The 16,734-nt window shown below is 38.1% G+C and overlaps 1 protein-coding gene across 35 annotated transcripts in view; it reads left to right on the top strand.

The window, feature by feature from the left end:
* The window catches only part of TNRC6B (trinucleotide repeat containing adaptor 6B), a 134,547-nt gene that overhangs the window by 15,245 nt on the left and 102,568 nt on the right, over window positions 1-16,734 (top strand). For 13 of the 35 annotated variants that reach the window (XR_014934892.1, XR_014934880.1, XM_085517104.1 and 10 more), the window contains exon 2: window positions 6,281-6,379. Coding sequence is in view for 31 of the 35 variants with exons in the window: in XM_085517104.1 (XP_085373230.1) it covers window positions 6,326-6,379 (54 nt within the window). In the remaining 4 variants the exon portion in view is untranslated. Of the gene's footprint in view, window positions 1-597; window positions 671-6,280; window positions 6,380-16,734 lie in introns of all 35 variants that reach the window. The other 22 variants (XM_085517269.1, XM_085517217.1, XM_032444645.2 and 19 more) reach the window with 4 other exon arrangements.

Genomic DNA, 16,734 nt, shown 5'->3' with positions numbered 1-16,734 from the left:
CCTTTTTTTCTCAGAACTTGTTGTTCTGGTTGTTGGCCTAATTTTTGGGGGATGGGTAAGTAATAATTTCTTGAATTAATAAACTGTATTGTGGTTTTGGGGTTTTCTTGAAGGTAGCTTAAAATGCATTTCCAGGAGTGGTACAGCTTTATTCTGTAAAAGTCTTAAGTTTCTGAAACATTAAATCCAAATTTGGCCCTAAGGATCAGCAAATAAATCACTTTGCAACATGTGACTTTCTTGTCTTGGGAGAATAATTTCCTAGATTAGGGTAGCAGCTGAGGTAGGAGAATAGTGAAGAGTGAGCGTTTGATTAGCAATGTGTGTAACTGCAGCTCTTTTTCTTCCCCGTCTGCTCAATATTGTATACGTTACATTGAGGGAAAGGAACCTGTGTTGTTCTTTTGCAATTACAAGTTTTTATTTACTCCATGTTATCTGACAAGGTAACTGTGACATTTTGTAAATACTTTGTAAATAAGCATTGCTGAGCTTCAGAGGCAACTGTCTTCCATTTCTACGTGGTTTTTATTTAGTAAAGACTATGTTGGATGTCTGATTTATTAATGTTTTAATATATATATATTTGTCTTCTAGAGTTTCGTTTTTGCACTGAATGTAGCCAGGACGGATCCTTGTGGGCTTTGGCAGCCCTTGGAAACTGTCAAAGGTAAAAAATCAACTGAAGTTCAATATTGCGTTCTTGAAAGTTGAAGGTGAGATGTACATCTACCCATACTAATTTTTAACCATCTGTACAACACATTGCTGCCATTGGATATATTTTTCCAGTTTGTTACTTCTGGTTGGATTGGATATGAAAGATTTTATGTTGCTGCCTGATGGGATTTGTGTATGTCAGCTACAGTTGGTTTGTATGTTGGCTTTCTTTAAAATCTCATCATAAATTAATTCCTTTTCAAAGCCACTAATTTCTGCAAGTTTTTAGTTTCTATAAGCAATTAATTTAAATTTAAGCTTTATTTTTTCTTCTGGATGCTCTTGCTTATATATCGTAACTCATTTAAAATGACAAAAACTAATGTTCTTTTTCGACATATTAAATTCTGTGTTGCTTTTGTACAGCGAGAACAAACTCCATGTAATGTGAAACTGTAGCAATTTCATATAATATAGCTAGATAATCTGTTGAAAATTAACATATTTTTGTCTACACATGTACATAAAGGCCAGTGGTTGCAATGATCTATCAAAACTGTTATGTTAGTAAAATGAACAGTTTCATTTAAGACATAGTTCTGTGTAGTACTGCCTTTATTTGAACTCCTGTTTACAAAGGTGGCACAAGTTCGCTGTGTTCTGAAGAGCATTTGTGTGCTTGTTTTGCTTTGTGCTCTTGAGAGCACCTTCAGGTTTTGCTGATGATCTGTAATGGTGACAGCCTTGCCATCCTTTGAGGGTTTTTCTGTGGGCCATAGCTGATTCAGACTTCACAATGCATAGGAACCACAATTGATTTTACATTATAAAGCTCTTCTTTTCTCTATATCAAATGAAAGACAATATTTTCCTCTTTGTTCTGTGATTGCTGCTGGCAATCTGAAGAAATAGTGCTGAAAGACCCATATAGTAATTAGATAAGGTGCTTGGTTCTGGTGATGATTATTTGATGCCCGGCAAAATTCAAGACATTTGGATTCCAGCTCTCTTGCTGATGAAGCTCTTATGTTTCTGAATAATCAGCCTTCCTGTGTGAGGGAAAGTCAGACTGAGGAAGTACCTTGTTCATTGGGATTACTCTTCATGGATTTAAGAATTTATGGAAGTTTGGCTAGGTTTTGCTTGCAGACTTTTCTAGAATGCAATAATGAGAAAATGGCTGCTCTGCACTGTCGTGCTTACCCTGTATTTATGTCTGGTAGCTGTATCCAATCATCCTGTTACTGCTGAATAAATTCTGTACATCTTTGCTTGAGAAAGTGATGGAACACAAATAGAACTAAACATTAAAGCTGATCTGGCCTGAAGCCTTATTACTTTATGATAGGATAACATTATCTTAGCCATTAATGTTTATAAGAACGGTAGCATGTTCACATTAGTGAGTGTCTCTACCTTTCCTAATTGCTGTATTATATTTTAGAGTTAAAATCTGTCACTAACTTTAGATATGCATCTGTTAGGTGTATGTTGACATATCTTTTGTCAGACTTTCACTGGAGTGCTTTTCACTCACGCTGAAGCTAGTATTTCCAGAGGACCTCAGATGAATAAAAAGGCTGAGGAACTTCAGTCCCATCTGAAGTAATTTTGATGTGTATATGCAAGAATGAAAGAAGAGGATTATCATGCTTTGACCTTTTCCAAGAGTGGCTTTGTTCATAGGTGTCATATCTGAAACTCTAAATGGACTGTCTGGTAACTTTATGTAACTTTATCCCCAGGGAATGTAGTGCATCACATTACTGCTTATTTTGCCTGCCTCCTTTTCAATCTTACAGGACTGTAGTACCAACTGCCTGTCCATCCTTTGTGTACAAAATAAGGAAGCTGCCCTGAGTGTGATCTTTAACTTTCTGCTCACAAGCTTAAGAGGTTTGACACTGCCAGCAACATGAAATAACTGTTAATTCTTCGTATGCTGTCAGTAGGCAGTCACTTCCTTGGCTGTGAAGTCATCCTCAGTTGTAATGACTACTACAAAAAAGTCTGCCGCAGAAATGCTTTCTCAGGGATTTGGGAATCCCTAGATGTCTGCTTTTGGCAGTAAGGAAGCTCGAAGTGCAGCATTCTTATGCTAGTGGCTGTGTGAATCCTTCCTTTTGTAGGGAGTTAAGGAAAGTGGGTAAAAATACTATCAAGTTGGCCATGTAGTTTGTTACTACATAGTTTGTATCCTGAAAAAAGCCAAAATCCACAGGGGAAAAATACAATCAAAGGACAGTACTCAGCAAAACTTCCTCCTGCAGTCTGTGGCTTCAGGGCCTTAAGCTCTTCCTGTACCGGTTGCAAGATTAATATTTTCTGTGCATTTCTGTTTTCCCCCAAGTTAGAACCTTTCAACTTCCAGCTTCTTGCCATCCTATGTGAATGAGTTCACGCTAGCTGATGTTGTATGCAGTGGTAAAATCAATTATGTTTTGAACACTGAAGCTGATAAAACCTGTGTTGTGGATGAATTGTGGGGCAAATTAAAAGTGAATCTTTTTTTTTCTGTTTTTTCTTCTATTTTTTCTTTTTTTTCTTCTTTTTCCTTCTCCATTGCAGTTTCTTTTACTTCTCACTCCACTCTCTGAGCTATGGATTGTTCTGATGTGTTTAGTCCCCCCTACATGAGGCATCTTGCTTACTGATGTTCTTATAGCCCTTCTATCTTCTTTCCTAATTTTATTTCATAGTTCTTTTTGCCCTTTTCCTTTAATAATTGGGGAGATATCAGAAAATAAGCATAGCAGTTCTGAGGTTCACATTTGAGTTCTTCTAGTACACTTAATGAACAGTGACAAGTCCTTGCAGTGGTCTTGTTTTGACCTTACTGATCTTGCTTTATTTTATTAACTCTCTTCAGTGCTTCTGCAGCTCAAGTTCCATCTTTCTTGTAGTTCTGATCTAAAGTCACTTTGGTGCCACAGCAGTCCTTCTGGCAGTTCTGGCTCTTGGGCTGTATGCTGTCTGTCTGTCCAACAGTCTGTGGAGCTTCCCAATTGCTTGAATGTGGTCTTGCCAAGTGAGATGAGGAAGTCAGTGCCCTGGCAAACTGAGGTTGGGCTGGGAAATGAAATGTGGTCAAGTACCATGGACAGGGCCCATCCATTGTCTGCTGGAGCCCTTGCTGTGGTCAGGGATCTCGCCTTGGTGGAGAGCACTTGGTATGGACGCAAGATCTTGGCCACATGCATGACGTGTATCTTGCATAACATTTGGTACTTCAGATTTCTGACTACTGGCAGAATAACTTCTCTCTATCGGCCTTACAGCTGTAATTTCCCCACGGTCTGTCCTTATCACATTCATTTGTTAGAAGGGAAGTTACTCCAGCACAGACGTATTTTGTGCTTGGGGATTATATGGCTAATAGAGCCTAACTCCAAATTCCTTTAGGAACATTTCATACAGTATTTCATTTGAGATGCTCCTGCCTTTGTTTACTTAATCTCCTTGTTAAAGTGACAAACTTTAGTCTCGCATATATTAATGTTGTTCAGTGACATGCTGCAGACAGGGCTGAAATTTAGATGAATCTGCTGTTAATCCTGTATGAATTGATTATGCCCCTTCGTAATTTACAGTAGAGTTTTTGGAAGGGGATGAAAGCTGAAGATATTTCCAGAGCACTGATTTGTGTTGTGCTCGAAAGAACTGTTTTGTCACACTGTATTCATAGTTAACTTGCATGCAATGGATTGGGGCACCAAAGGGATAAAATAATGCATCTTCTTATACTGCTAGCTGAAATAGCGCATTCAGCTTGTGTTGGATCTCAATCATCTTATTTCATGCACTTCAAAAAGTCCTATCTGAATATTTGGAGGAGATTTTGGATAAATATAGTATGCCTGATTTGTTAAGCTAAATCTTAGGTTTGAGAATGATCGATATATTCACTCAGTAGTGGCATTGATTGTACAGCCTGCCCATTTCAAGTTCATGAGCTGTTCAGAAAGCATTTTCTTAATTTGGAAAGATTATACCTTTTGTGCCTTGTGCTGGTGTGTGAAGATATGGGCTAAGATGAAGCACCACATCTGTAGTGACAGTGCTAGTTCAAAGGTTTAGCATTCAGTGAAAAGGGGAAATAAAATTGTTTGTAACTGAACCTGCTGTGATAGTAGGGCAAGATTCTTCTGAGATCCCTCACACCCTGTGAAAAAGAGGGAGGCAATTTTGGTGAGAGTTCTGCTTTATGAGAGTTCATCTTTACCCAGGAAAGGATATTACTGTGCTGCAAGTCTGTGAAAAATGCTGCTGCTTTGCTTGAGACTATGTAATATTAATGAACATAACAGTTTGTTGGTTGCAAGGCTTGTTAAACTGTATGCAGCATTTTGTAGCTTCAGACCCTTTGTTTGCGGAACTTATTCGTCAGTTCTTGTGTTGACTTTGTAGCAGTGAATGGTGTCTTCCACCTGTGCACAGAAGGCAGTACAGCCTTTGCATATGAACAGCCTCCAGCTTTGACAGAAGAGATGTGTACCTAGATGGCGCATTTTTAAAGCTTTCTCTTTCTGACCTCATTACAGTTTGCGTGCTTGAAATTGTCAGTTCTCAGGCTTGAAATTACTGCAGTGAAGGTGATACTGAAGTCAGCACCTCTGTAGTCTGAGGAGCAAATATGGCATACAGACTTTAAGAGGCATTTAAATGCTAGTGCATTTGAGGAGTTAAGCATCTTGAGAGGAACAGTTATTAAAGGCTAACAGCTCATTTATTGTTTTAAACTTTGTGTGAGCCCTTAGCTTTCCACAGAGCTGGAATATCATGGATCTGCTAATAGCAGATATCTTGCCTTTTTGAATTAGAGATTCCTGCTGAATTGCATGTGAAAGATATACTCTGGAGTGAAAGATGTTCTTAACTTCTTAATCAAAGTCTTTCTGACTGTATTGCATTTTTCAATGAGATAAAATTTTAAGGTAGTAATTTGGGAAGTTGAATTTGTTCTGTTGGAAATGCACTGATACTGTCAGGCAAATTTAAAAAGTTACCAAGTAGAGCTGAACAGTGAAAGCGCTGGGAGCTGTTGGCCTTTGTTAGATTGGAAATAGCGACATAAAGATGACTGACTTTATCTGCTTCCTGAACCGTTTAGAGCTTAGACTATATTTATTTCTAAAATGAAGCTGAAGAGAAAATCTCTGAAATAAGAATTCAGAGTAACTCCTAGGATGACTGGTAGTCTTGATAATATTTCAGACTGATAACCTTTAGACTGTAAGCTGAATCTGTGAATCTTGTATTTGTACAAAAGCTGGTTTCTAGTAAGAAAAAATTGCTCACCTCTTCTGTCTGTGATTATTCCATATTGACCATAGCTTTAATCAGTGAACGCAATGCATGCAAAAAATACTCAACAATGACACATTTTAACATTGAAAAGACACCAATTTCCTGCTAGGTGCTTTTTTCTTGTTAAGTAGAGTTGTATCTTATCCTGAATAGCAGATGCCTTCCTTGTTTGTGCAAAACATAAATTCAGGGAATATGTGCAGAATGTGAACGCAGAAGGTCATAGCCTGGTCAAGCACTGCAATCTTGTGTAATACTGTTAAAGGCAGCAAATAATTCTTTTTAAAAATATATATTTCTTTTTATCTTTTAGGCAGTATTTTGCATTTCTGCAGAGCTTTGCACAGATCCTGTTCCCATGCAAACTGATGAGGGAGAAATACTGGAGGAAGGCAGTCCCAAGGTCAGTGAGGTAAACAGGACGGTATTTTGGCGGATCAAGAACTTGCTTGGCTGAAATGGGAAATATGTGGAGTGAATGTTGACTACTGGTGATATTTTAAATAAATAACTGCATGCAGTAAATAATATTTATGATGCTGGAGGCATTTAAAAGTAACATTTTTAAAAGCTTTCAGGAATACCAGCTTTTTTTGGAAGCTAAGGGCTGAAAGCATCTGCGTTAGGGTGCTGCCAGGAAGATATGTGGGAACTCTTGACTAGAAATACTAACTTTGATTGTATTCTGTTTGTTAGAACTGGAGGAGTTGTTGAGGTTTCTGTCCTACATACCCACCCTGTCAGCTAACTAACTTGAAGAAGTAGGCATGCAAGTGAGGTCTTGGGTGCAGGTATCTGTGTTTATATTACTGATTGATTGATCACTTCATCTCCTTGCATGCATCAGCGTGTGCTTTGTTGTGAGGCTGGACAGACTGTTACCTGTAAAGGTATCTGTGATACTACACATACATTGTTGAGACGAGGTTGTTAGGTTTGCTCTTGAATATAATAGTGGTTATGTCCTGCTTTTTGCTATTGAGACCAACTTCCTGAAGGTGCAGGTATTGAGTCATGAATGACTTTGGTTTACATAATGTCACGGTCATTATCATATTTTTCAATAGGTTTATAAATGTATTTTACAGTCCTTTCTCAATCAATTTATATTAACTTTGAAATTAATACACTTTAAAAAATGACTTCTATAGTTCATGAAGATCCAAATCATTGTTAGCTTGTAGTTTTCCTGTAATGCAATTGCAGCTGAAAAAGGGAATCATTACAGGACTTTGTCATTATCAGGCTGTAGCTTTCGAGGACATGTTCTTGTAGTTTTATGCTCTAATAGAACAAAACATTGTTTAAGCTCTAGTCATCATGCTAGAAGGTAACTAATTATTATAGAAATGACTTGATGGTTGTCCCGTATGTACTTTGGGGACTGTGTTAATTTTAAATGGATTTAAAGGATCACTCAATAGGTTAGGAACTAACAAATGAAAACATATCTGTGGATGCACCTACACCCACTCAGACACACACACACACACAGAATCACAGAATTGTAGGGGTTGGAAGGGACCTCTAGGGATCATCGAGTCCAACCCCCCTGCCAAAGCAGGTTCCCTACACCATGTCACACAGGTAAGCGTCCAGGCGGGTCTTAAATATCTCCAGAGAAGGAGACTCCACCACCTCCCTGGGCAGCCTGTTCCAGTGCTCCGTCACCCTCACTGTAAAGAAGTTCTTCCGCACACGGTTGAAAGCTTCTTTGAACAAGAATGTGGTTACAAGTACAAGTGGAGGATACTGATGAGAGGAAACATCATGGTGTGTTTAATTATTGTGTTCAACAGCATAGTCACTGGTGCTTAATTATCATCAGACAGAATCAGTGTGTTTGTGTGTGTGTGTACTTACATATGGATATATAAATACACAGAAAGCTGTAGTGCTTGTATATGGATATATACACACATACACAAAAAGTTATATGTATTCGTGTGTGTGTCTATATGTATACACACACATATGTACACATATACATGTATGTGTGTATATATATGTATATATAATGCGTGTATATATGAGCTTTGTATTATTTTTTTTCTTTTGTCTGTGTGGCAGAAAGTAGACTGAGGTAACACTCTTGTGAAATTTACTCTTCCTCCAATAAAAAACATGCTGTACTTTGATGTGCTTGATTTTAATTGGAATGGCAAAGATTATGAGCTTCATCCCAAATTAGGTGTCCCAAAAAAGTGCAGAGCTTAAATTCCAAATAAAGTCTTTTAAGCTGACTTTAGATCCCTAAGTGCATATGCTTGGATAACAGGTATGATTCAGAGTTGCACAGAATTGGTATATGTTAAGCAAAACATTCTCAGGACTACATCAAGTCCTCCTCATCCTGTGATACACAGGGCTACACACTGGAGTGTATGCCCCAGTGTTTGTTTTCAGTGTAGGTAATAGTCACAGGAGAACTTTGTAACAGTTGAAGGATCTGTCCTAGAAAAACTGAGGCAATGTGTATTTCACTGTATTGTTCAGAATTTCTCTCCTATTGCAGGTAGAGGTAGGCTTGAGTGAAGTATTGTAGGGTTTTAGGGATGATACCAAAATGTCCTTCACTGAAATGTGATGAACATCTGAGTATGGAGATGTGGGTACTGCAAGAATGAACTTTTTATGGTGCCAGTCTCAAAATAGCTTTAAACATTGTGGCCACTCGGTGTCATAGGGTTGGGACTGAAAGATAGACCATGTTTTATTTATTTATTTGTTATTTTTGTCATTCATTCTTTCAAGGATTGTTTTCCAGCAACAAGCGAGCTTTCCTCTCTCCACAAACCACTGTAGACTAGACTGGACTTGGGGAGCCTTACTGTCTTGACAGTTTCCTTGCCAGGGCTTTTCATCTAAACTGGCTCTATTGTTATATCTCATGATTTCTTCTTTGTTGCCAGGCTGTCAGAAAACACGCTTTCTGTTAGCATAGCATCAACATAGTAAAGACAGCAGGCAGCTGTCAATAGCACACTTTTGATTCCAATAATTAGATGATAATCACTCCACTAAGAGGGAAAAGAACACACACAAAAGTAACCTTTTCCAAATATGTTTGTTTGTTGTTTTTTTTTAAGTAGTTATTTTTGACAGATGCGGAAGCCTTATTTCACAGCAAATATTGGATCTATTTTATCTAACTGATCAGCATGTATAACACACAACAATGTATCACTTTATAGAAATAATGTGGTGGTGGGGAGGTGTCTGTTTTGAGTCTTTTCTACATTTTTTTTTCTTTTTTTTTAAGAAATTCTTCCTTCAAACCCAACGATTTCTCCTGCTCCTTGGGTTATGATTTCTTTTTTCTAATTTCATGTTATGTGAGTTGAATTCCTACATACGATTATTGAGCTTTTTCCATTAGCAGCCTCAAAACTTTGAAAATATCAGCAAGCTTCTTTTTTGTGGTTCATTTCTTTTCAGATATTTTTATCCATCTGTTAAGGATTGTTGCCCAGACAACACTTCTACTTTGTTTCTCAGTTGTTCCTTTACAGTAAATTATTGCAAGGGGGAGCTAAAAGTTTATGCCTGATTTGGAATATATTTTTTAAAATTATTTCAGTATTGGCAGAGCTTAAGTTGCAAACATCTTTCCCCAAAAATGCAATTAAAATTTTCACATCAAGTGTTGTAATATTTCTCCCTTCCTGCCCTTACAATCCTTCATAATTCACTAAAAACCTATGAACTTGCAGAGGAGGAAGATGATGACCTGCATAGTGTATAGAAAGGTGTTTATGAATTGTGGGTTTAGTTCCATGCTGTAGGAGAGAAAGTAGGAAAACAGCTTCTTCTGTCTTTTTCAAGTATGGCTGTTTCAAAACCAGCAATGCGAAAGTCAAAGCTTGTCCTGTTATTCGGTCTCACTGTTCAGTGCTGCTCATCAAACCGTATTGAAGAAGTTACCTGTTAATCATTGTTTTATTTCAAGTTACCCACCTGTTCTTATCTGCTAGTGAGAATCTTCTTATGTTACTGCCTTCGTGTTCTCATTTCTCTTGCCTCTTGGTGTCTAATTGTGAACTAGCATTTTCCTTCTGTTTACATCACTTCAGAACTATTGATAATGGCTGTGGTTGTTTTATCTGGAGGCATTCACACTGAGATAATGAAAAGGTTAAAAAGTACAGAATGCTTACTCAAAGATTTAAGAAGTTGAAACTAAGGAAACTTAAGCTTGCCAGAGTAGCATTTGTATTTGATTTGATAAATTACATGTTTTGATATTTATAAACAGAAACTAGAAGCATTGTTGGGAGGGCAGTGTTGCCAGCTGGGAGATACCTGTTACTTAAAAATAAGGAATGGTTCACTTACCCCTTCTATATGGGCAAGCTGTTCTCAGTTTTTGGTAGTCAATGTTAACTGGATTGAGGTTGTCAAAAGTTAGGCAGGTGTCACTGTTTGAGATTTACATTTAACACAGTAAGAAGAAAATCATATTTGGGTAGTTAATTAACAGTAAGTCCAAAACCTTGTCACTTCTTAGTGATGCAGAAATGGGTTTCTATTCAGATGGTGCTAAATAATTTTAAACATTCAGGCTGAAGGCCTGCATAGTGATGAACTGAATAAATAACTCTGTTACTGGAGTTCGGGTGGCTTTGATTTTGTTGCTGTTTTCTTTAAAAAGCTGTTTCCCAATCTAGTACTGGCTGGTGCTTTCAGGCTTGTTGGGTTCTCTTGCAGTATGAATCCCCACTACACTTGACAATATTGGCGTATTACAAAGAGATGAATTTTCAACCTTGTAAACCCCTGGCAAGTCGGAGTTTTCAAGGATTTCAACTTAAGTTGCTGTCAGCTCTCCTTTGGATCCTGGAGAGTCCTATTTTTTTGCTTTTTATAAATCATTCACCGTATTTTTGGAACCACGTTACTCTATCAGTTTTTTAGCTCTGCTTGGAGGTTACTCATAGAACGTCCAGCATTTGTTCCCTCGTATATAAGGTATGTTTCCATCATTTGGAATGTGAGTTGTAGGAGTCTTTGTATAAAATACCCTGTAAAGTCTCTTGAAAGCAGAGGGGTTTTCTGCCCCGCAGGCACTTACCTTATGCTTCCCTCTAAGCATAAGATCAGCTCTGAGCACCGGGCATTGTAGCAAAGAGCTATAAACTACAGTATGTTATCGGGGTCCACTGGCCTTGTGTTTTCAAAGGTAAAGTAATTGAAGAATTTGTGAGAAAGAGCATGTAATTAAAGAGACAGAACTATGTGAGCCATTGTTAAGGAATGCTGTTCATAACTTTGATTTTTGGATAGTCTTATAGAAATTTACTCAGCTTGAAGGACAAGAATTCTACTAGTCTGACTGTTGTAAAACCTCCTTATGCAGAGTGAACTCTAAAATCTTTAAAACACAGATTACAAAACTGAAAGATGACTCCGTCCATTTTCCTGTGCACACTCTGAAGTGCTTTTAAGTGACAGAAAAAGAAAGTTAATAAAATCATGTGGGTTTTTTTTTCCCCCTTGGGAAATACCATCATCTACCAAATTGACTTTAAGATCGGTTAAGGACTGTTGTCAGACTGTCCTTTCATCCAGCCTTTTCATATGTACAGTCCATGTGGAGGATACATAATAGTATGGGATCATTCCAGTGAACAGGTGTGCATCTGGTTTCTAGAGGGGGGAAAAAAATACGTCAGTCTCAAATAAAATTCAGTTCAGACTCACCTTTTCCATTCTTTTAAAGGTTTTTTTTCATAAATGCTTTCTTCAGTACTGTTTTCCTGGCTAGTAGCATCTCAGCTTCAACTGATGACAGCAAATGAGAAGATGGTGTAAAACGGGGGAAAAAAACACAGAACAAATGAAGCAAACAATGTTTGCTTAAAAGATGGCTTTGCATCTTGGGACTAACAGGGTGTAGCCCTTTTATGATGTTTTTGGACAGAGATGGGCATTGCTTTATAGGTTTGCTAAGGAAGTGTCTCTTTTCAAGCCCAGGTTAGTTTTGGTTTACAATTAGAGACTTTTCCACCACTTTTCAGTATACTGCTCTTTGATCTCGTTCCATTCAGCATTGGCTTTACAAAAGTTTTGGAACTTGTTGTAGTGTGTATGAATGTGATGTTAGAGCTCTATATAATCAGCTACTTAACATCTCGTTGTTGGGGAAAGCATTGATAAATATTCTTGATCTGACATCTCTCCCTTGTTTTGCCAGAAGACAATACTTGGGGAGGAACTTGAGCCATGGGCAGTAAAGCTTTTCTTAGCCTTGGAGTTCATATTGGTTGTAGGCTGATTAGTTGGGTTGGTTCATTGAAAAGTGTAACACTGAGTGATCTCATTGGCTTCATACATTTGCATGATTCTAAAAGGACAGTTGCATTTTCACTCAGTGATCTCTATGGGTCTAAATTTGTTTCAGTTTCTTAAACCTTTTTTCTCCCCTCCTCTCATTCCACGTGGAAGAAATGAAGATGATGTTTGTGAAGAAGACTTTTGTTTTTGCCTCTAAAAATAGCCATCTTCATAATTATGTTAGACTGGAGAGTGTGTGGACAGCTAAGAACATGTGAACTCTGGAAAAGACATTGTGCAGTGCCAGTTTCCCTGTGGATAAAAACAACATTAAAAGCACATCGATGTTTCCTGCCACTTGTTTTAAGTCAGACATTTAACTCAGACATTTGGTTAGTAGACAAGAGTGTATATTATAGAGAAGTTATTGTGAAGAAAGGAGAATGCAATAGCTGCCTGCAGATGCAGTATGCTTGTGTGGAATGAGATTGCTAAGAGATGTTGTGGAAGTGCTCTGGATTCACACTGATAGGTTTCCCCAGATACAGAGCGTTCGTTTGTGATTGCTAGAGAAATAACTTACTGTATTGGCATTTTGAGTTTTTGTTTGAGGATGAGTTTGTGATGTATGAAAGAGTGGCTTATGTGCCTCCCAGAGATGTGCAGATGCTGCAGTAGCTCGGCAGCCTGTTGGATGTCTCACAGACTTTAATAACCCTGAGAAATTTGGAAAAAAAATATACTGGCCAGCCATCAGCCTTGCCAGTGTCTCTGCTTTAGCTGAAGTGAGCTGGGATGTGCATTCTGATAACTGCTGCTTTTTTGTTCCTTCTTGACAGTGGTCAAAAGTGGATGCCTAAGAGGCTGAAATGAGGTTAATGCATACTTGCTGAAGGCTCTGGCTGTTTGTTGCTCAGGGACTTTCTGGGCCAATAGTAGTTCCTGTGTTTATAGTCTACACAATAATTTGTCTCTTGTAAACACAGAAAATGAGTTCTGTCCTATCAGATCTCTTAGTGACGAATAATTTCAGCACTTCTTTGCCTGACTGAAATGACATAAGCTAGTACTAGCAAAGAATATTTATGGCCCAATGAAGGTGATTTAATGCTCAGGGCAGAAGTTTAATTCAGTTTTTGGTAATATCATGATCATCTGCTCTCTCAGTACATTAATAATTCTTGTTTGTGCCAGTTGCTCATTTGTGGCAACGCAGCACCTGGCTTTCCAAATCTAAGGGGAAGGGAGCAGTTAACTTGTTTGCTTTCTTCTCTGTCGGGGTGGTTAACAATGTGTCTATTACAATATCAGCCACTTACAGATGTCAGTTTAAACTGCCATAACTTGTTCATCAGTGTCTGTCCCATAAGCTGTTAACTGAACTGGCTATATAGCCATTGGGCAGCATACAAGTGGCTGCTTGAACTAGTAGTTGAGGGCTTTCAAGTCCGATTTTTTTCCCCTAACTACTTGGAAAACACAGAAGTTTTTGCTGTTGCTTTTTTTTTTTTTTATACCTTGGAGTTGTACCAGCAAGCTACAATTCATGCGCCATGGAATGCTGCTGGTTTTTATCAGAAGAATAATACAGAAAAGAATTGAACTGAAAGATGCTCATTTTTTATTAAATACAGATTTTACTGAGATCCATTCTGTATCCTTGCAGAACACGCTAACAAAAGGATGGGCTCCATTATCAGCTGTGGCAGGATATGCAGAGCACTTGGATTCTGAATACTTTATATATTTTGAGCCTGAATTTGCCGAACTACTATTCAGAGCTTTCTTAGCTTCAAAGTTGAAGATTTCAAATAGCTTTCCTAGATACCCTGTCATGCCTTATCTTCAGTGACTTGAAGGAACCTATTGAAGGTGTTACTAGAAAATGAGTTTTGTGCCACAAACAGCGGACTATCTCAGAGTACTTCCAGACCAAGATTCAGATAGATTATTGTATATGTTGATGAGTTGTTGCATTTGAAATACCTTACAGCTAAGAAGGAAGTGGAAAATATTTTTTCAGTCTTTCCTATCTATACAGTAGGAAAGAGAAATGTGGCCGGAATCCAGACCTTCTGAGCATTTTCAGTGTGTGACTCCTGTCATTAATATTCATACATCTGTTTTAAGCTTAGCAGGGAATTCACGTTAAGCTGCTGTGAATTTCATGGAATATTAGATAGTGTCTGCACCTCAGAAGTTAGCAGAGAAGATGGAATGTGGTTCATTTCTGCAAGTGCAGATGATAAGTTTGAGTTGGTGGTAGAAGAAAATTCCTAGAGTTGTTGAGCCAGGTGCTGTAGTGGTTAAGTGAAACACAAATGACTTATTGTGTGTTACACCAACTCTGTTCTTAATGTCTAACTGAGCTGTCATTTGTAATCTGTCCCCTTGCTTTGTTAGGGTTATGCATGTGTGGTGTATGTTACTGTGTTGGCACTTGGTGTTGAGTCAGGACTTGAGCAGCCATTGGGCTGCATATACCAAACGTAGATACCAGATTAGAGATTTCAGAAAGTAGTCATGTGAGTTTTAAGTGTGATAGTATGCAGAAGAACAGTCAATGATTAGCGAGGAGATTGTGATCTATCAGTAGGATTGCATCAGTAAGCTTTCACTTCTCTTTTTACTAACAGGAAAACCAGTTAAGACTGCATAATGGTGGTACCATTGTAATGCACGATCGAGATGCTGATGAGAAACTTGAAGAAAATAAAATAGCAAGTAGGCTTGGAGCTGATTCTCATCTTGTGCTGGTGTTTTGTTGTGTGCTTAGGTTGTGCTTTCACGAGGGGAAGAAAAAGCAGAAATAGGTTCAGGTGAAAATTCAGCAACATTGCAGTGCTGTGCAATACAGCAAAAACCTGCATGGGTCCAAAAATTCAGACAGCTTCTCTGTGCACCTTGTCTCCAGGGTTTTCCTGTGTGTAGTTCAGGAAAATCCTTTACTTTCTCACTTGAGAAAAAAAGAAAGTTAAGGGCTGTGGAAATAGCAATTGAAACTTTTTTGGATGTTTTCATCTGTGCACTGAAATTAAGGTAAAGTCTCAAGTTTACACTGGCACTAATTCGTGCCAAGAAATTTGTGCTACTCCGTGCACATTCTGAGATACCAGCTTGCTGAACAGAAACTTATTCCTAAGAAAATCATTTGAGTATTTGCAGCTAAGTTGCGCCAGTTTTATTCAAGGAAGTTTAATTAGACAGTTTTATCTGTTGCTAACAAGTAAAATTTACCCTTAGTTCAGTTTATCCCAAATGCTTATATTAAGTCAGGCAGAACGGTGACTCAACTCTCCTTTCAACTGTGGTAGTGATTACATTTCTGTTAGACCTCAAACTGTCTGATATTTCCGACAGGTCCTTCTAGCAGCTTGGCATTTATAGTTTCCACAACTGCTAACAACAGTGACTGGTGACTAATTGCTTGAATTTCAATGATTAGGTTGTGAAATTCCACTTAAAGCACGTATTTGTGAGACAAAAGAAATGCTGATGGCACGCTTACTGTAGCTCTGTTGCTGCTGAGGAGTAGGAAGGTTTACTGCTCTTAAAGCAGTAGCTGTGGTGAAACACCAAACGTATCAGTCTTAAACTGGACTTGCAACCGGCTGTGCTAAATTAAGTTTAAGCATGGGAAGTAAATTGCTGCAATCCGCAGACGGCAGCTTTTGACCTTGACTGTTCCTCAGTGAGGGAAGTCTAGTGATACGCTGGGTGAGGCTTTCGGTTCATGCGTTGGAGATGCTAATAAATGAAAGTTGTTTTGAGACTTTGTCTCATGTTCACTCAGGCGGCTTGTTACTGTCCTTGTTGTTATTTAAAAGGCAAGGGTGTTTTTTTGTGTGTGATTTCTTTTTTTGATTGATTTTTAAGAAAAGGATCTGTTGAATGGGAAAAGGTAGTGATAGCGATAGTAGCTCTCTGGTGGAGCTGCATCAGTGTGTTTCTATGACTGGTGCAGGGGAGGTGGGGTGGGAAAGGAATACTGTTCAAAATAAAGTGTAGGATTTCTTACAAGGGTTTGTCGCATTCCTGAAAAATCATTTGTTTTCTCATATGCTCAATTCAGTTTTGTAGGGCTTGGATATTTAACGGAGATGTTGAATTGTGTTAGGGAAGTGTGCTTTCTGATATCAGTGTTCAGGACAGATGAGGGTTTTGCTGTGGAAACTTTTTAATCCTTCAAAACATGTCAAACAGGACATTATCTAGGAACTCCAGACCAGGTACACTTCCTAATCAAATCCATTAGGGTTTTGTTGAGAATATTTTTAGGAAGAGTGGAATGAAACCATGCTAACAGCTGTTGGACTTCTGGAAAGGAAAAAGAAGTACTGATTTGTTATGTCTGAGACACTTTTGTTATATCTCATTCTTTAGAAGCTAAGTATTGAAGTGTCTAATTGTGAATATCTTTGGGAATGTATATAAAACTGTCTTCTTGTATTTAGATATCTCAACATATAAGTTATTTATTAAAAAAAAATTGAA

This window comes from Coturnix japonica, chromosome 1 (assembly GCF_054131305.1).
Source record: "Coturnix japonica strain WE chromosome 1, WE-NBRP24, whole genome shotgun sequence".
NCBI lineage: Eukaryota > Metazoa > Chordata > Aves > Galliformes > Phasianidae > Coturnix > Coturnix japonica.
The sequence above is the reverse complement of the archived record's forward strand: the minus strand, read 5'-3'. Positions and strand labels throughout refer to the sequence as shown.